General features: G+C 37.2%; 1 protein-coding gene across 1 annotated transcript; it reads left to right on the forward strand.

Moving 5' to 3' along the window:
- The first annotated feature begins 6,127 nt into the window (after positions 1–6,127).
- On the forward strand, positions 6,128–17,078 carry sfxn1 (sideroflexin 1). Its single transcript, XM_041266886.1, has 11 exons — positions 6,128–6,227; positions 11,324–11,491; positions 11,881–12,051; positions 12,423–12,521; positions 12,641–12,716; positions 13,201–13,286; positions 14,021–14,148; positions 14,967–15,016; positions 15,133–15,182; positions 15,563–15,610; positions 16,048–17,078. Exons 2-11 carry the CDS (start codon positions 11,328–11,330, stop codon positions 16,142–16,144), a joined length of 969 nt encoding a protein of 322 aa, XP_041122820.1. The 5' UTR covers positions 6,128–6,227; positions 11,324–11,327; the 3' UTR covers positions 16,145–17,078.
- The last annotated feature ends 4,458 nt before the right edge of the window (positions 17,079–21,536 follow it).

Raw genomic sequence — 21,536 nt, forward strand, 5'->3', positions numbered from 1 at the left:
AAGTGGTCCTATGGACAGATACTCCAATCTCCGCTGTGGAGCTTTGCAGCTCCTTCAGGGTTATCTTTGGTCTCTTTGTTGCCTCTCTGATTAATGCCCTCCTTGCCTGGTCCGTGAGTTTTGGTGGGCGGCCCTCTCTTGCCAGGTTTGTTGTGGTGCCATATTCTTTCCATTTTTTAATAATGGCTTTAATGGTGCTTCGTGGGATGTTCAAAGTTTCGGATATTTTTTTATAACCCAACCCTGATTTGTATTTCTCCACAACTTTGTCCCTGACCTGTTTGGAGAGCTCTTTGGTCTTCATGGTGCCGCTTGCTTGGTGGTGCCCCTTGCTTAGTGGTGTTGCAGACTCTGGGGACTTTCAGAACAGGTGTATATATACTGAGATCATGTGACAGATCATGTGACACTTGGATTGCACACAGGTGGACTTTATTTAACTAATTATGTGACTTCTGAAGGTAATTGGTTGCACCAGATCTTATTTAGAGGCTTAATAGCAAAGGGGGTGAATACATACGCACGCACCACTTTTCTGTTATTTATTTTTTAGAATTTTTTAAAACAAGTTATTTTTTTCATTTCACTTCACCAATTTGGACTATTTTGTGTATGTCTATTACATGAAATCCAAATAAAAATCCATTTTAATTCCAGGTTGCAAGGCAACAAAATAGGAAAAATGCCAAGGGGGGTCAATACTTTCGCAAGCCACTGTATCAGCTATTTGCAGAGATAATGAATATGCTGCATCGTTTAGGATTGCTGCTTCAGTTCTGTGCAACCTAATGTACTCTGTTGCAATGTTTTAAAACAGTGTTCAACCTGAAGCACAGAAAGGAGACAGAAAAAGAACACTTTGAAACAGCATTTTGTAAGTATGTTATGTGACATTATGTCATGTGCAGCATACATCCCCACTCTGCAGGAGTGACCTTGATGCAGTGTTACAAAACCTATAGGCTGTTACGGTCATTCTCTGCTGTTTTACCCAACACTGTACTGACAGGAATACATAAGTGCATGGTTTGGAGTGTCTGAGAGCATTTTCAGGCAGCATTTACTAAGTAATTGAATGGCATTGTTAATTGAATCCATATACACATTTACTGTATTCATTGCATGGATTTATAATGCCTTAAACCACTTTAAGCGTTAGAATAATGTCATTCTTAATATAATATCATCAGCTCACGAGTCACAATCACAGATATAGAGTCTGGTTTTAGCGAAGTATTGATGATGACGAGCTTTCAAATGCACAGAATAGGAGAAACATTGCCATCTAGCGTTTAAAAGGAGGGATTGCTAACTTTTGAATCGACCCAAATGAAAAAAATGTACACCGACAGGAAAAACGCTTGCTTTTTAAAATCATGTATCTACAGAAGCAAAACACCAGTAGTACACATTTGTCTGCATTCCCTTCTTCAAGTTCAGCCTATAAAAAACACCATTGCCTCTCTATCTTATATTAATCATAAGAGTAACAACAATGTGCCCACATTGTGTGATAATCAGAAGTAGCAGTCTATTTAATTGATCTAAACAGTAACGTATCTAAATACTAATGTGGTTTAAATAATTAAAACCGGACCCTCCCTGGCGCTTTATATAGATAAGAGACTTGCAAGCACGATTAAAAGTTTGATTTGCATAACATTGGCCTTTTTTTATTGAAATAAACACTACTGAATGAGCCACTGTTTGCATCAACTGGAGACTCCATCACGTGCCTGTACTCTGTAGCAACAACCCTCCCCTATTCCCAACAGTACAGGGGGTGTTGGATAGTGGGTTATGGGCATTGCTGCAATGTGTAATGCATGGGAACCACATGCAGTTTCTGGTTTTGCACAGCACCTGCTGCACACTAAACATATGCTAGCGCTCATATAGGCAGAAGCTATGGAGTTTGGCTCAGTAATTCGGTCGACTGGGAGTTTGAGATTATAATCGTTTGTGCAGATTCCTTTACTGTGTTGATGACCTCGGTTAATGTAGTATAAAACATTGAACCTCGGTTAATGTAGTATAAAACATTGAAACGTAGGGTAGTCCTGCAGTGCCATCTAGTGGATGTTGCGTTTAATCGATATGGCTGGAATCATTTAAATTACTGTGATGCAATAATGAAATACTACACAATGATGACATTCACATTTACAGAGCAATGTAAAATGGCATGCCATTATCTGCCACCCTTTCCGTCATAATGTTACTGTATAATTACTATAGCTTGGTGGCAAACTCAATTCATGGCGGGCCGCAGTGTCTTCTGGCTTTCGTTCCACCTGAGTTACTTAATTGGTCTGATTATCTGATTAATTGCACAAATTTAACACTACTCTCCAGGCCTCAAAATGTTTTGTAGGTAATGTACCTTTAATCAAGTGCGTTTTTTCAATCATCAACTGCGAAAGTATTAAACATGTCCAATTGAATAATTACAAATAATTACTTTAATTGAGAGCTTGAAAACCAGAAGACCATGCAGCCCACCAGGAACTGAGTTTGACACACCTGTACTAAAGGGAGGATAGGAAACAATAATCAAACCCTTCACCTTAGCACTAAAATATCAGTCTTAGAGCTTTCTCTAAAGCAACAGTTGTGCTTACTCCAGCACATAAAGTACTGTGAAAAAGTATTTGCCCGCTGTCTGATTTTCTATATTTTTGACACTGAATGTTATCAGATCTTCAACCAAAATCTAATATTAGATAAAAGGGAGCCTGAGTGAACAAATAACACAACATTGCGATACTTATTCAATCTATTTATTTAAAAAAGTTATGCAACACCCAATGCTCCTGTGTGAAAAAGTAATCACCCCCTTAGACTCAATAACAGGTTATGCCACCTTTAGCAGCAATAACTGCAACCAAACACTTCCTGTAGTTATTGATCAGTCTCTCACAGCACCATGGAGGAATTTTGGCCCACTCCTTCATGCAGAACTGCTTCAACTCAGTGACATTTGTGGGTTTTCGAGCATAAACTGCTTGTTTCAGGTCCTGCCACAACATTTCAATGGGTTTAGGTCTGGACTTTGACTAGGCAATTCCAAAACTTAAAATATATTGTTAACTATTCTTATGTAGACTTGCTTGTTTGTTTCGGATCATTGTCTTGCTGCATGACCCAGCTGCGCTTCAGCTTCAGCTCACGGACAGATGGCCTGACATTCTCCTGTAGAATTCTCATATACAGAGCAGAATTCATGGTTCCTTCAATGACGGAACACCTTCATCCAGGTGTTTTTTGGCAAACTTGAGACGAGCATTCATGTTCATGCAGTGTGGTTTCCTCCTTGCTACTCTGCCATGAATCTCATTTTTGCCCGGTGTCTTTCTGATGGTGGAGTCATGAGCACTGACCTTAGCCAAGGCAAGAGAGGTCTGCAGATCCTTGGATGTTGTTCTAGGGTTCTTTGTGACTTCCTGGACGATTTTACGCTTTGCTCTTGGAGAGATTTTGGCTAAACAGCCACTCCTGAGAAGATTCACTACTGCCCTAAACTTTCTCCATTTGGTCAATATGGCTCTGACTGTGGTTTGGTGGAGTCCCAGGGCCTTAGAAATGGCTTTGTAACCCTTTCCAGACTGATAAGCAAGAACAACTTTTTTCTGGAGGTGTTCAGGAATTTCTTTTGATTGTGGCATGATGTGCATCTAGAACCTGTGTGCTGACAACTTCACTCTGATGGTCTAGGGCCAAAGTTTGTCAGATTTATATTGGGCAGGACTGGCCCAAATCAGGTCTGATTGTTAACCAAAGTATTCAAACAGCTGACCCTAATTATCCCTTTAATTGGGTTGAGCTAACTAGGGGGGCAATAACTTTTTCACACCTGAAGATTGCATCTTTGATTACTTTACACACCAAACAAATGAAAAAAGCACCAAACTTTGGTGTCATTTTTTTCTCTCAGACTCCCTCTATATACTACTACAACCCAGGAAAAGATCTGAACAAATTAATGTGGAAAATGTGCAAAAATGCAGAAAATCAGATGGGGGCAAATACTTTTTCACGGCACTGTAACTGAATTTGAATTAGGCTGAAAAATACCCATTCCTTTTTTGGGTAGTCAAAAACAAATACTCATGGCACTTTATAAAAAGGTTACTCTGAAGCTCTCTGAAACCCCTCAATGAAGGTCTCCGAGGCTTGTCAATGTAACAGACAGTGTTGTTTGATGCACTCCTGTTACTGACACTACTTAACCCAACATGTAAAATGAGGCAATGGGAAAAGAGCTAAAAAATGATGGAGTTGGAGTTGGGCCAGTTCATAGCTGGCCACCATCTCTTCCACATGCACAAAGAAAGACCTAACTGACATCTATATCAAAGAGTACACACGTTCTAAGGTCTGCTGTCATTCCTGTTCTTGTAATTTGTCTTTACAAAAAAAGAGAAATAAAAGCTTGACAGCAAAAACACATGAATGCTGAACAATGGTAGGCCTAGTCTGTACTGTGACTTTTAATAATTCCTTTTGTTTTATATTTGTGGTACTTATTCACATTCCTCACTTCACAGAGTCCAACCTATTTTCCAGTAATGCTAGCCCATTAATCATGTCTAATCAGCTCTTGAATGCTATAGGCGTTAAAGCTACATGACGACGTTAGAAAATGTGGAAGCACCCGATAAATGATACCGTGCACTGGTAAAATAAAATGGTTTAGAATGCTAACTACCATACCCAAAATATCAAAGACCTGGGGGGAGCTTAATAGTGTTGTTATTTTTAAAATATAGACGCAATCAACATCTTATATACTTCTACTAGAGATGACCCATTAAACTTGAACATGTTAGTATAGCAGAGCTGAAACAGTGCAGCAAGCAAATTAATTAAATAGGAGTTATATAGAGAAGAGATTCTGTGCAGTAGCAGTCCATTTCACTTGACACAGATCTTATTGCTGGCTGCGCAAATGCTATTAAAACGTTACAGAAACTTTGTGAACAGCAACAAAACCTGTCATAATGCTCCTTTCATAATAAACCAGTCCTCAGTACTGTTCAGTATTGGGCCTCTGTCTGTCCTCGGAGCAGTCAGAGTGCCAGTTGAGTTGTGATGCACTAATTGTACACTCCCTAGGTGCTCATCTGAGAAAGCCACTAAGATTTGAAACCTTCTGCTTAATCGACTGAGCTACAAAGCCTGCAACTTTTAATTATGTAGGAAAGTAAAAGCTGCATGTAATATTTGAAACTATTAGTTACAATTGTCTGGAAGGTCACGCATGACAGTATGCTCTTAATGCTAGAAAATAACTTGCTTGTATGCTTTCCTGCAGCTCTTCTGTAGCATCGCACTTGAAACCTGGCTAGGCAACTTGGCATTGGTGGTATAGGAAAAGCAGCATGAGATTTGAAAATGCCCTTCAAGGATAACATGCGTGCTTTTCTTTTGTCAGCTTGCCCTACTTCAGCGCGAAGACCTATAGTTTTCATTCAGGAAGGACTGCATACAACCTGCAGCACTGTATGTTGCTTTCCCAATACAATGCTACCAAGTTTCAAATGCAATGCTACAAAAAAATAAATGTAGACGAGTACCAAATGATTGTTTTTCTTTTTTTTTTTTCTGTCGCATGGTGATAATTAATCCACAAACGACGAATAACCCAGAAACTGCAAAAATAATGCATTTTTATCATTGCAAAAACATGGTTTAAGTGCTGCCTATCCCCTACGAAATGGCTTCTACCACTGTGACAATTCAAGCAATCTCCAGATCTAAAATACCCCACAATACCTCAAATTATTATTATTGTTATTTTTTTTTGAGAGAGAGAGAGAGAGAGAGAGAGAGAGAGAGAGAGAGAGAGAGAGAGAGAGAGAGAGAGACTGCGTAAACCTGCAGTTGAAATGAAAACAAGAAAACGTATGTTGGTTATATAAAAATAATACAAATGGGTTCCAGCGTTAAGCGAGTGTCATACTCTTCGATTTCCGTTTTCCACTCTTTGGATGTAGATACCTACACAGAATTGCCTTGGTTACTGATTGTGATGGAGGTACTGAGTGTACGGCATTACGGTACAGCTCACTGTGTCCTGAGTTACGAGGGCCCGCGCTCCGCCTGCTGCCCTCCCTCTAGTGCGTAATCTCTTCCGGTTGAAAATCTGGAATCCCCTGCTGCACTCATCAGCACCAGTGGCGGACTGTTAAAATTTAGAAAGCAGAACGACTTGAAAGCCGCACACAGTGAGTATTTTTATAATGAAACAATATACCTTTCCCCCCTGTATTGATGTTTAGGTAGTAATCAAACAGGTTATGTCTTTATGAGCGTAATGCAGTACGAGGTGCTGTGCAAGCAGTGTGTGTCAGACTGGTAGTGGATATGTGGCAATATGGCAAGCTAAACAGCTGGACGGATGCTTGCTGTATTACATTTTTAAATGCAAAAATATACTTTGTGTTACTATTTGAGAGAATAATTGTAGCCATTGCTTAACATATCTTCTCTCTATTGTGTATATGTGTGTGTGTGTGTGTGTGTGTGTGTGTGTGTGTGTGTGTGTGTGTGTGTGTGTGTGTGTATATATATATATATATATATATAAATGACACACACACACACACACACACACACACACACACACACACACACACACACACACACACACACACTGTTTGGAATCCAAATCCGTAATGGGTTTGTTTCCATTTTGCTTAACTGTACTGTTAGTCATAGACAGTAGATTTAGTGCAGACATTGTGTAGATATTGAAGGTTAATGAACAGCAATGCAGCAACCAGCTTGTCGTTGTGTTGTAACTGACAGGAGACCAGAATAAAACAGTTCAGGTCAAGGTACATTATTTATTAATGATTTAACCGGCCTTGCTGAAGTCGAGTAGCTACACAGTATGATGTATCTGACCTATACACTTTAATTAGGGTATGGTTTATAAATCTCATAAAAACAGTGGATAATGATCCCCTCTGTTGTTACATTTTGGAAATATTACACGGATTAATGCTTGTCATAGTCTGTGCTTTTTGAAGACAAGTGCTGACAGGAAGAGGTAGGCAGAGCCGTGTTTCTCTGAATGTGAAATTAGGTGTATATACTCAATAGTATGGTCACATTGAATATCATTGTTGATGCAGTGCCATTTCAGATCGGCAAAGATTACGCAATGCGCGGAGTAAAATAAATGCATGTGTGGATTTATTTAATTTACATTAATGAAATTAGTTTCCTGAAATGTAGGAAAGCTGTTTATTCTGTGCAGCTGTGATAAACGATACAAGGGCATTGCATGCGGTATGATGACATCTCTGGGTAAGTTACACTAGGAAAGATGGCTGCAGGAAAGATTCTGTGAAGGGCGAAAACAGCAACTTCCAATGAACAATAGCTTTCTGCAATTACAGTTGGAATTAGGTTGGAATGGGTGCTTTTATTGTGGGATTAAAAAAACAGGTTTTGTTAATAACAGCAATTTAAATCGAATTACTTTTGGGATTAAAACTCGCGGAAAGTAGAAGGCGTTGACTATACTACATGTGATCCCGTGGGAACGGCTGCTAGCACTACCGTAGATCAAAAAGATGATTACTTGCTTGTATTATACCCGAGGTAATAGTGACTGAACATATAATTAAAATAGAATTCCCACTTTAATGCAGTACTGCAATTCACTCAAGATGCTTCTCTAAAATGTGAGGTTGTACTGTATTTCAAGTATGCATTATACATTAACTTTTAATAAACACTAGATAAGCTTTTTAGACTTTGTTACCAGATAGCATTAATTTCCTATTGTGCCAGTAAATTCTACTGTAACACTTAAATAAAAAAAAAAAAACATGGGTGAACGTGTGTTACATGTGGTTTACTCCAAATATTTAATTTTTTATAACAAGTTTATTACTGATTGAAGTATTCCTACATGCAGTGAAGCCCACATTGCTCTCCCTGTACTCCATGTTAGGGAAGCAGAATGCTCCACTTGTTGTTTCCCAGTGTTGCCATACCGTATGAGGCTATAGTGAATGAGAACACTGTTAATGACCTCCATAGCAGCTGTTGGTATGGGGAGACAGAATGTGCAGTATTAGGGAGAACCCCGTCTTACCATTAAACCCATTAAATCAGTCAAGGATGGGCAGCTGCTGAATCAGTGTTTAGATTACAAGGAGTTAATCTTGCATGCAGGGCTGCCTCTTGTATTGATCCAGACAGTGCTTTCAGTTTGCACCTCCCTTCAGGCAGGTGCATTGAAAGCAAAACCAAAAAGTAGCATAGATTATGGTCCTGTATCTTCATGAAAAATATCATGGTTCACAGTGCGAATTGATGAATCGACACCTCTTGTGATGTATTGGAACTGAAACACCCCTGGCTCTGCCTCTGTTCCAATGATAGCACCAATAGATAGCTGAGCCAGTACTGGTAGGAATATTTTAAAGGAAATAAGGCAATCGTATTCTGTAAGGTATGCGTGAGGAAGAAAGTGTAGCTTTTAGCATTGTTAGCCAATATCAGGAACCAGTTGTTGTCCTTATTGTGGGTACAGGAACTGTAAATGTCATATTATGTTGGACTGCATTGAAAAGCTGCAGTGTTCAATATTGTGCATTGTACTGCAATTTGTTGGTGTTGGGTATTTTAGAAGGGGTTGTAAGTTTAGAGCCTACACTGTTTTAAAGGTTTAAATGAATGGCATATAATGTCCAGTTTTTCTGTGTTGTATTACCTGAAGTGACAGACGTAAGCAGTTGGCATTCCACTAAGTTCTGTTTTGCTGACACAAAGGCTTTTTGAGATGTAGGCATGTTGCACCAAGGAAAAATGTCAACCAATATTTAACGTCAAATTAAATGAACAGCAAGGCTTTAGAGATTAAAGCATAGAGCTTCTTTTGCTGCCCTTGAATGCCTACCTCATTGAGTCATTTGAGGAGAGTCTGAGAGGTTCATTTCGGTAGTGCAAAATCCACAATCTCCCGAGGACAGATATGAATTCAGTATGTCAGATAATGACACTGACAACGACTGCTCATTTAAAAAGGGAGTAATGGATTGATTCAATGAGCCAGTGAAACAGGCAGCACAATAAGAAGCCAGGAGCTGGAAGACATGGAACCACATCATTCAGCTCTATAAATAGACCCCGAACAGGAAATCACTGATTCATGCTGCGGATTGAAAACGCTGCTGTAGAGCGCAGACTCTCTGCTGCAGATTCACGTCTGTTTTCAAAACCCAAATAATTGCTTTGCTCAAATTATCCCTTGCATTTTTCTGTCAGTGGCTCCATTTGTTTGTTTGGGTAATGAGCTGCTATAATTTTGTGTTCAGTAAGATAACTAAAATAGCTGCGTGTTTTGTATATTTGTGCGCCATCGCTGAACAGCAATCAGAAACTTGCATAGTATACAAAATGTACTTTTGAGTTAAGCTTAATCAGCAACATCAGAACTTTCCAATACAAATAAACTATCCAATATGTATTTTATTTAGCCTACTTACTGTTTAGTTTAGAAACAGTATATCAGTTAGTAAAAAATAAAGGAACCAAAAATAATTGTATTAATGAAAAGCTTACTGTTTAAAGCGGGTCAACTAGTCTGCAAGCAGAGGCTTCACAGTTTTACCTGGTTATAAATAAGTGGTTTCCAAAGCAAGGGACACGCACACAATAGGAATGTTTTCCACCATGGGATGGTGTGGTTAAAAGACAGTACTGTGAATTTCCATGAAGGTGTTTATGTAGGAAGGCCAAGGACGCCCTCCGATCCCAGCTTGCAATACTTCCTCTCTAAGTGCTTTTAAACAGTATGTGCTAATACTGTAAGAACCCTGTTTTGTTCATCACAGTAAGCTTTGCACTTCAACCTCTTCAGCAGTTGTTTATCTGTAAAAACCTCCCCGGGGCTTTACACTGACACTAATTCACTTTTTTCAATGTTTTTCAGTTAGTGTCTGTATGCCTAGGGTACTGCACTTGTCTACCTGTGTTTTGGAGGCGATAAAGACAGAAAAGAAGCATATTAGTATTGGGCTTTGTACTGAACCCTATACTGTAGTTAAAGCATAGTGCATGGACGCCTTACTACTACACATTCATTTTTACTTGAGTAGTAAGCATGGCAGATATAAATAATGATATAAGCAGAAAAGATACAAAGAATCTGTGGCAAAGTGGTGAATACGTCCAGGTGAGTGCAGTGCAGAGTGGATAAATGACACAGACGATGATGTACAGGTGCAAGGGTGTTTATTAAATTAATTCAATGTCCAGAGCCTTATAGCAAACCTGCAAATAATAATAATGTTGGAAGTGGTACAGCGGCGTGTATCACTTCTGATATAATCCCACGGGTTTGACCCGTAACCCAAAGTCCAGTCCTTTCACCCACACAAAACACAAAACACAGACACAATTCCGACAGTGCGTGATTTTAGTGCTCTTGGTGCAAAAGACAGTTCCTGTAGTGGAAACGGTGAGTGGTGATATCCGGGTTTTACGCTGGCCTGCGGCTGCAGCTCCGGATTGTGCTCAGTATTCTTGGTGAGAAACGACACACAAGACAAACAGTGTTAATACACAGACAAGCAGAACACTCACGGTTTTTCGTATAAACAAGACGGGCTCCTTCTTGGTTATTTGGCTTAACCATATGCAAAGGAACAGATCACAAAGCCACGCTCCCCTATGTATACCCTCGCCCATGACCCCTAGGTTTACGAGTGCATCCGCTCCTCCAATCCTCAGATACCACTCCGTTTACCGTCCGGGTCAGTGAGCTTGGGTGTCGTAGCTCCACCCCTTTCCTAAATGGCCGACTTCCACCTACCCTTCGGAATAAATTGTCATGCCATTTGTTTAAGGTTACTCTGTTCCTTCTTTCTAGTGCCCTCACCGGTTTCGGGAAGGAGATCTAACACCAAGCGTCATTCGATCTCTGTCACAGAATCATACTAAACAAACACAATAGATAAGAAATAAATATTGGGACTTTATTTAAATATTAGGACCTTGCATTTAAAAAAGCAGCTTTTAAATGTAGTGTAATCAGTATCATAAAGCTACACAATCGAAAATAGTAAACTACAGCTTATGGATAAGCCAGTCCTTACTGTACAAGTGATCTGTTACTTTCTAAGCTTGAGTTGCTGCTTAAGTATGTAAGCTGTTTAGGTAATAGTATGAACTCTCATTACACTTCAGTTTTAGAAGGCAATAATAATACTTTATACTGTTTGTCATATTTTTCCAGCTCTTAATGTGTAATGATCAGAAGTGTTTGCTAAGGATAGTATTTCATTATTTTTTTTTCCTTTAGAAATATGTCTGTCGAACTGCCTAAAAATATTAATGTCAAGGAGCCGCGCTGGGACCAGGAGACGATGACTGGAAGAGCAAAGCACTTTTTTACTGTAACAGACCCCAGGAACATTCTGTTAACAAACGAACAGCTGGACAATGCAAAAAAAATAATACACGATTACAGGTACAAAGTCCATTTGTGTACTGCATCATACACTGCATGGGCAAACAAGAAATGGATATTTAGCTTTTAAGCAGTTTACAGCATTAACCTAAATCCACCCAAATGCATAAACCTGCAATATTGCCACCCATTGTTTTCCATTGTATTTTTTGTTAAATCACCACTGGCAGAAAACACTGGAAGGATATAGATCGTTCACTGTTTATTGTTCACTGTTCATTAGAAGTGGCTTCATGAGAGCTGCTTTCTCAATCAAAGAAAGTTGTGGGCTCTGTTAGTTTTAAAAATTCCAGATTATTGGAGCAGCTGTCAGCAGTAAAGGCGGCTGTTGTGGTATCACAGAACTGTTCCCGAGGGACTAAGAAGTGGATTTGTTTTATTTTCTTGAGGCAAGGTTCTGTGTCCCCAGGCCTGACAGAAGATGAGCTCTGGAGGGCGAAGTACATCTACGACTCTGCCTTCCACCCGGATACTGGGGAAAAGATGATTCTGATTGGCAGAATGTCTGCCCAGGTGCCAATGAACATGACCATCACAGGGTGTATGATGACCTTCTATAAGTGAGTATTAAACATGGGACATGGCCAAGGTAATGTAGACCCTCCCATGAGACACAATCCTTTCACAAGAACTGGCTTTTCCAACACGACTCTCCAGTTACGGACCGTAAAATCAATGCATATAGCCACATGAAATTAAATTTGGATATGTGATTTTTCTGTGAGAATGCAGTTACTACTTAGGTTGCATGTAACTGCCATTTGCCTATATTCAAGCATAATTATGGGACAATTTTGTATATAGTGTATGATTTCTAGGACTAGCTTTGAATACAGTAGGTATCCACCAGTTGTAAGTAACATTATGGTTTAGTCTTGAATTGTCAAAGAAAAAATGTATGCCTGTATTAAATATATATTATGTCCTTTAGGACAACCCCAGCTGTTATTTTTTGGCAGTGGATTAACCAGTCTTTCAACGCAATAGTAAATTACACCAATAGGAGTGGAGATGCACCCCTTACTGTAAGGTAGGTTGACTTGTAGTCATGCAATTCACCATTTCTGTCTTTCATTATGTTTACTATTAACTTACCACCATGGAGTTGTGTGTGCACATATAAATTTCATTTTAATCTTTTAATTGCAGTCAGCTTGGTACAGCCTATGTATCTGCCACCACTGGTGCTGTTGCTACTGCTTTAGGACTTAATGCACTAACAAAGGTATTGATCCATGTAACTACTTTAGGTGTTTTTTTTTTTTTTTTTAAATCAACAGTTATTATGGTTTTATTTATTTACCTGGTACCAACCCTACAGTAGTTAAAGATCTCTGGGAAATAATGTATCATTTTTATTTACACTGGTATAGCAAACTAAACATGTAACAGTGTATAGCGCAGTATTGTTAGTAATAACAGACTAATAGCTTTAGAACTATACTTCTAAATTTTAACATCATGTTTTAATCCTGTCCAAAATATTGGTCTGACATGAATTTTATAAAGTGTTGCATTATACATACTTATCGATGTTCTGTACAAGAATAATGATCATTGTGTGAACTTACATGATGATGATATATATATATAGAGAGAGAGAGAGACTTGCACCCCAGTGTTTTGTTTTTTTTAGCAAGACAAATGCTTTTTAAGAAACATCACTAAATATTTATATGTGAAATCAGTAACTTTCTTCTCTTGCACAGCGCGTTTCACCACTTATTGGGCGTTTTGTTCCCTTTGCTGCTGTAGCTGCTGCTAACTGTATCAATATTCCACTAATGAGACAAAGGTAAGGTGTGTAACAGTACTAACCATATTTTGTTATTCAAGTGAATAAGATATCAGATTTAAAACAATAAATAAATAAATAAATATAATAATAATAAAAAATATGATCCAGTAACTGCTGTATTGTTACATATTCAAACATAAGGATGTTATGCTTGGTCTATTTTTAAATCGAAATTTAATTAATAATGTGCTCTGTATTTTCCTTAACCTGTTGTTAGTTAACATCAAATTAGGTATACATTTTTGTTATTTCATTTTGTAGCGTTGTAATAGGAAGAGATACATTTAAGAAACCGTGCTGTTGGTGTTTTCCCTTATACAGTATTAGCAATGCAAGGGCTGGTCAAACGCCTCTGTTTAGACAACAGGTGTCGTGACCATATCTCGTTATAACCACTTTATAAACGGGATTAACAAGGGAACCCTGTGACTTGAAGTGCCTTTGCTAGTAGTGTCCCAACAAACACAAACCTGTGTGTGTGTGTGTGTGTGTGTGTGTGTGTGTGTGTGTGTGTGTGTGTGTGTGTGTGTGTGTGTGTGTGTGTGTGTGTGTGTGTGTGTGTGTGTGTGTGTGTGTGTGTGTGTGTGTGTGTGTGTGTGTGTGTGTGTGTGTGTGTGTGTGTGTGTGTGTGTGTGTGTGTGTGTGTGTGTGTGTGTGTGTGTGTGTGTGTATATATACTTGCATGGGCTTGTTGTGGACACTTGACTAAATCTCTTCCTTTGATATGTCAGGGAGTTGAAATACGGTATTCCTGTCACAGATGAAAACGATAACCGGTTAGGAGAATCAACAAAAGCAGCCCAACAAGCCATAACACAGGTGGTCATCTCTAGGATCCTCATGGCTGCTCCTGGCATGGGTCAGTATTGTGTCTTGATGTGTACCTGAAGTTAATAAGATTTAATAATTGCCTAAAACCTACCATACAGAAGGCACATGTGAGTATTTTAGTGGTCTTAATAAAGACACATTTGAGCGCTACAAGAAACCCTGTTTCTCCCAGTGGTTATTAATTGACAATGTTATTATGATCACTAAATATAGTAATAAATAAATAAATAAATAAATACTGTGGTAACAATGTCTTTGATAGAAACACGGCAATGTATTTTAGGATTGTGGTTTTATAGCTCACAAAATAATTCCATAAATCTTACTCGTGTTGCACTTATTGTACATTAGCTACATACAGTCAGTTTTTAAATTAACACATGTTATAGCAAACATGTATTCTTTTTTTTCTAAACAGACATCTAGTACTGCACTAGGTTAACAAACGTTCCAAATTGGCTTGCCTTGCATTTAAGGAAGTCAGTTACTGTTTGCATCACTGCATGTTACTAGCTGAAAACATAGCCAATCAGTAAGGGAAGCAGCTGGTTGATTAATTCACTGGAAAGCCAGTAAAGTGGTGGGAACAATATTGTGTATTTAAGAACATGTGTTTCTTTCAAAACTGCACATTTTGAGACATAGAATTAATGGGTGTTCATATCAGAGAAAATGTATGAGCCTATTTTTGTTTGCTGCAATTACTTTAAAATAGACTCTAATTTCATGTTTGTGTAATCCTGCAATCTTGATCCTTTTTATAGATTATTTTATTGTACTGTATAAACAATATGCTTCAACAAACTTGAATAACCCTTTCATAATTTATTTTCCCCTTTCTTCTAGCTATCCCACCTTTCATTATGAACACTTTGGAAAAGAGAGCCTTTTTAAAGGTACATTAATTAGAGATTATTAAAAAAAAAGTTAAAATGTGAAACTTTTACGTTCAGCACCTTTACACCCCTTCACTGGATTAAGAATGTATCATTGTTTCTCTTAATGCTCACAGAGATTTCCATGGATGAATGCCCCTATCCAGGTGGGATTGGTTGGGTTCTGGTGAGTAACCGTTCCTCATGTCTTGTACTGTAATAAACTGAAGTAGACTGTATGCAGGGTTTAGTTTAACTTGGTTAGAAAGTGAATTATATACTCCCTGTAGCCTGTGTGACAACCTCTAAAACAAGATGTTCTGTTTAAAACATCCATCCAGCACTAACATTAACAAATACATAAATACATAGCGCTAACATTAACAAATGCATGAATACATTCAACAACAAGGACCCTTGTCTTGTGTTTATATCAAGAATGCAAAAGATGAAATTTTGCCCAACTTGGCTATCCTTTATTGCTTTATTTCTTTTATTCTATGTTCTTAAGAGTAGGATTTTCATCAGAGTTGGTGTAATTTTGTCACATGTATTATATTTTTTTAGTTTGGTGTTTGCAACTCCCCTGTGCTGTGCGTTGTTTCCACAAAAGAGGTATGTGAATTTTGTCCTTTTGTGAAATTAAATCATGAATTAATATGTATGTAAAAGAAAATTGCAAATTTCTAATAAGGTAAATTGTTGAGTGTACTTTGGAGACCACATTGAAAGAGCTAAGTGAATATGCACTACATACCAGAAAAATGAATACAAATCATCCAGAATCACTTACTTGTTTGGATGTGGCTGTTGTGAATAAACTACAACGATATTCCGGTGACTGTACAAATTATAAATATTAACAATATATTTGTAGGTGCCATACCTTAACTGCTCTACAATAATTTTTTTCCAATAACTTTTGCTACCGTCTTGTCAGATCCCTTGTAAATGAAATGTAAAATATATCTCTGAGGTCTTTAATCCAGGTTAAAATAAATCATTTCTAACTGATGATAAAGTGCTAAATTGTATTCTTTGGCTTTATGCAGCTCTATATCAGTGACCCGCTTGGAGCCTGAACTACAGGAGAAGATCAGAGAGACAAACCCTGGTTTGGAACGTGTGTACTTCAACAAAGGACTGTAAACACAAAGCCATTTCAGTCTCCACAAACTACATGCAAAGAATGCAGCTTGTTAGGAATTTTCAGTTTGTGTGCCAAAGTTTGATTATCATTATTTTTCCTTAAAGGTTTTACCCAGTGTGTCTTTTTAATGTCTTCACTGTTTTAAAACACTTGTTGTATATCAAACCCATGAAGGTTTAAATTGTTTAGCAACGACAAAGAACTGAAGTTAGACCTACCATATTATCATTCATTGTTTACTGATATCTTACTTGCCAAAAAGAAACCTTGAAACTGAACAGTCTCTTAGTTTTATATTTACCTATTTCTGCCAAAAAAATGAAATGTATTACTACATGCTTTATTTCAGTAAATTTGTTTTAGAAGTGCGTATTTGTTAAAGAAACTAATTGTCAATGAATCCAAATCTAAACGCAGCCCTTTAGTAGAAGACTAAAAGATCGAATGAATGATTAAATTACCTCATAACTTTACTGAGTTTTAGGGGATGGCAAAATTTGTGTTTAATGTTAGTGATGGACAACAATTTACAACGCCTGTGGTCAGAAATGCTGACAGCTATTAAAGAAAGTGAGTCATACATGTAGATGGCAACTTTTACAATGCAAAGCAATGACCTACATTCCTCCTTAAATGATTGTTTTAAGTGCATATCCCTTTGGTTTCACTACAGTGATATTGCCTACATTTAACCATGTTAAAATAATAAAAAAGCGTATGGTGATTGTATAATATATCGACAGATAGAATAATAAACAAAGTGTGTCGAGCGGTAGTGATGTTTAAATAGCTGTACAGTAAATGTGGTGTGAATGTCCTCTGACTGAATTTTAAACAGTTCAGGGGCTGTTAATGTCTAAAAGATTAAGGTCTAAAGCTAGGTTTTTAAAGTGTGATTTATTTCTGTACTATAAATCTATCCTTGTTTACACAGGCAAATATATATAGAAAAAATTTGTTCAGTTGTGATTCTATGTAAGAAGGAGTACATTTTGAAACCAGATCATTTGAAACATATTTGATTTGGTTCCATATCCTGTACTGTTTGGACAAGTATCAACTCTTTGGGCAGCTACCCAAAATAGAAACCAGATTTTAAAAAGAACTGTGGCTAGTTAGAGATTTTTAATAACTTCCCTGTCTTTTCTTTGGTAAATGGTAAATGAGCATTCTGATACCGTGCGTAGATTGCAGTACTATAGTAATCAACTGCAGAGAAAACACCTTTTGCCATTTTAGTCTGTTATCATATGTACCTTTGTGCCAGTGGTAACTGATTATAAAAAAATTATTAAGCACAAGCAACAATGCATGCACACACAAACGACCAACGGCACTGAGTACCAGTCTTTTTTATTATTATTAATAAGGTGCTGAAAAGACTGTTTATGATTAAGCCAAAATGGTTTCTAAAATGGTAAGACTTGGCCTGCATTCTCTTATTGCATTTCTAATTTCACTGCCTAAAAGAAGGGGAAAAGAAATGGCATGTGCCAGTCTACCCTTCAAGAGTTAAACAGATTGTTTCACGTCAAAATCAGCGATAAGTTTCTTTGACAGAAGCTTTTGACCTTTTGCATTTAACAGGCCTAAATGATGCCTGTTTCACTGTAAGAGAACAGTTATCAAGATCAAAATAATTGGTGTGACAACAGCGGCAACATATTTCAGGAGATTTTTGTTTTAAATTCTACCAGGGTGTGCAATAATAGATACAAATCTAGAAAAATAAATGGTTCTATTTAAATACAGTTTACAGTAAATACGTGATGTAGAGACTTAACTAGAGGTTTTAAATTTGTATCGGAATGTCTTGACAGTGTTTTGTTGTTATTGGGGGTGTTGTATTGTGTAGAGTATCTGGAAGAAATAAAGATACATTTCAACTGGATCATTTTTGTTTTGGTATTATTTCACATTCACTGCATTGTCTTACATTGTACACTGTCTAGAATAATGCACCATTACACCTTATATTAAACAGAATACAGTAATTCCACTTTGTATAATTTATTCTGTAAATACAGATTGACAGATGCTGTAAATTCACTGGCTACACTTCAGCTCTACAGAATTGGAGCATTTAAGAAAGTGACAAGCAACTAGTTTCACAGACTTGAATTAGCTAAAGTAACAAAGTAATCCAAGGTTAGTGCTAATTGGAGTCTGATACTGGTTAATGGTGTATTGAATACAAAGTCTTACTGCAAGTAAATGTCCAGTTTTTTGCGTTTTTTGTTTAATTATTAATTATTATTTTTAATAGTTTTCTGTGATAGTTCCCAATCTGATTGTATGTATGTAGTGCCTTTCATAGAAAGTAGTACACTGTACAATGCAAACAAAAGCACAATAAAATAAATGTATAAGGATCAGAAGGCGTGTTACATAAAAAAAAAAAAAAAAAAAAACCTGCCAACAATTAGATTAAATGAAAAACAGTAATAAAGATTGTGTTGAAAAACGCCATTAAAAAAGGGATTTTGAAAATGTGCTTTTATGTCCCAAGCTGGCTTCATTTTGGACATCTATTTTTAACTCTGTGTCCCGGATTTTTTAAACACAGCCCTTTGCTCTGTGAGTCACAGATGTTATGCAACATCTTCAACTAGAAAAAATAAAATGCACAATTAGTGGTTATGAGGAACACAAACTCTCTTCTTACCCTTAACCTCTACCAAGCAGCCTCTCTAAATTCTTACATAAACAACTAGCTGACCTAGAAGAGACCACTTTTTTTTTTCTCCCGCCCCCTTTATTATACCTTATTATTTATGTTGTTAGGTTGTTCTTATTGTTTACTTTTTTGTTCATTTAATGTAATCTTGAGTTTTTACTGTCTTCTGTTCTATGTTAAGTATTTTGCGAACTGTTAACCTCTTATATGTAAAAATTCAATAAAAATAATATTTTAAAAAGAAAATTGCTTTTAATTATATATAAAAAAAGAGTATCAATAAAACAATAAAAAGTAACGAGTTATATGCAATACAGGAAATGTGTAAAATCAGTATACTCTGTTCTTATATACTTAAATATTGATGCATTGATCAGTTGACAAAAATCGAATTGTTCCATTGACACTGTCTTTGTGTGTATGTGTTTTTATCCTGGATACAGTATTAGCATTCACTTTCCTTTTGACATATCCGTTTAAAATGTACATCTTATAAACAAGCAAAAAAAAAACAATACATGTTTTGTTTTGTTTTTTTCGTTTGCCAGTCTGCTGTTTGTGCTGGTTGAACACACTGTGAAATTAGTTTCATGTGTTTTTATAAGGCTTGTTTGTGTGATATAAATAGCACATCAAGACAGCAAAATAAATACATACATAAATAAAACACTAAACCTCAGTATTACTGTTTGATTTAGCTTAATGTCCTGTATCGCTCTAGAGAATTAGTTGCTTGTGGTTAATTATATACTCTCTGGATATAGCAGACGTAAACCCTGGTATGTCTCTATATACACAATCTTGAGGTGAAAACCAGGACAAAATGGCTTCAATGAATATTCTACACAGAATACTGATATAAATCCCAAACGGATAATGGAAGTTACCTATTACTGCCACCAGAGGGAGACGTCTTTCTATCTATCTGTTTTGTGACGTGCTGTTGATGTAAAATCCACTGAACCACTTAATACAGTATGCTGTCACATCAGTTAAGAAGACGAAAATGTGCTGAATCAACTGTTATTCTACAATCCAGTTAAGTGTTTATGTAGCCAAGCTTCTTCATGAACAAAAAAGAGATTGTCCTTTTCCATATGTTTTGTGATCTTATGGTACTGTACTTACCATTCACCCTCATTTGCTCTACAATATTTCTGTATACTGTTCCTTATCCGACCTGTTACCATCTTTTAATAAAGACAAATAGTAGAGATTAAATAAAAAAAGGATAATTAAAAACCTAATTAAAAAAATGATAATATTAATCAGACCTCCTTTTCCTTTGTCAATGTATTTGCTTCTTTCAGATGCATCAAGAAATTGACATATTTTAGAAACCTCCTGTACAATTAATTCCAAATCAGTCACTGTGTTCATAACCCAAAAGCAAAAGGATATGAACCTAATGCCTTAACTTATTAATTAACTCTGTCTTTGTCCCTCATACTTTAAAAGCAATAGCATCTTGCCAACCCTGTGGTGTTTACTTCTGTCCTCCATCTTAAATAGCAGGTGAATCTGCGTGACCTCTAGGCACAACCTTCTGTCAGTTAATTTAATGACTTGAAACTCAGTCACAATCACAATAGATTGTAACCATGGGCTACAGTGGGCTGTGGATTGATAGACAAGGGCGGTCTGCACTACACAGAGAAGGACAGAGGGTTTAACCCTTCACCTCCATCCATCCATATATATACTTTGCTGTGCAAAAGTATTTTTACATATTTGGGGAGGTGTTATACTACCATAGAATTAACCTACTTTAATACTACCATAGAATGAACCCACGCCACCTACAGAATGTCAAGTCGTGTATACATTTTAAATAAAAAAAGAAAAACCTTTAACTTTTTTTTGGATGCTTCTCCCTTGTAACAAGAAGATCACCGGTTTAAATCCTGGCTCTGCCATTGACTGACTGACTCACTGTGTGACCCTGAGCAAGTCACTTAACCTCCTTGTGCTCCATCTTGTGGATGAGATGTTAAATCAATGTCCTATTGTAAGTGACTCTGTATATAATAACAGCCTACCTCTGTAAAGTGCTTTGTGATGGTGGTCCACTATGAAAGGTGGACCACAAAGCAAAGGTGGATATGTGTGTGTGTGTATATATATATATATATATATATATATATATATATATATATATATATATATATATATATATATATTATATTACCTTATTTTTGGACCTGTGCTACTAGCAGCCTACTGCTATATTGATTATGTAATAAAAAACGAATGAGAAACTCCCCTAACATTTCATTCTCTATATTACAACTACTAATAATAACAATTATATATTTGCTCACACTAGATGTTTTGTTTTATCAGAGACGAAAAATGCATGTGCTTTTGTTACATATGGAGGTGTCATAAAATAGGTGTTGTTCTTCCACACTAATATAGTACCATGTCGCTTTAAAACACAGCACGCTGCCATGTGCGGGAGTATGAGAGCAGCAGATTTGCCTGCTTGTGCTTCGGCTCGGGCTCCTTTTGTCTGTGGACTGTTATAGCGACACTCCAGCTCTGGGTGAGGGAGAGACAGGGAGGGATGGATGGAGGGAGGGCGGGAGGAGGAGGACGAGAGGGCTGTCATAGAGGCAGACTGCGGCTCCACGCTATGTCAATGAGCTCATTCTCTGTGGAGGAGAAGGAGGGCGGGTCCACAGCATCACCGTACAGAACGCGCACAGCACGGC

This window comes from Polyodon spathula, chromosome 12, assembly GCF_017654505.1.
Source record: "Polyodon spathula isolate WHYD16114869_AA chromosome 12, ASM1765450v1, whole genome shotgun sequence".
Lineage (NCBI taxonomy): Eukaryota > Metazoa > Chordata > Actinopteri > Acipenseriformes > Polyodontidae > Polyodon > Polyodon spathula.

Excerpts from the sequence above, each read along its gene's own strand:
- sfxn1 (XM_041266886.1), top strand. The coding sequence starts at position 11,328 with ATGTCTGTCGAACTGCCTAAAAATATTAATGTCAAGGAGCCGCGCTGG. Across the intron at positions 13,287-14,020 it reads ATTCCACTAATGAGACAAAG|GGAGTTGAAATACGGTATTC; the intron begins GTAAGGTGTGTA and ends TTGATATGTCAG. Across the intron at positions 15,183-15,562 it reads GTGGGATTGGTTGGGTTCTG|TTTGGTGTTTGCAACTCCCC; the intron begins GTGAGTAACCGT and ends ATATTTTTTTAG.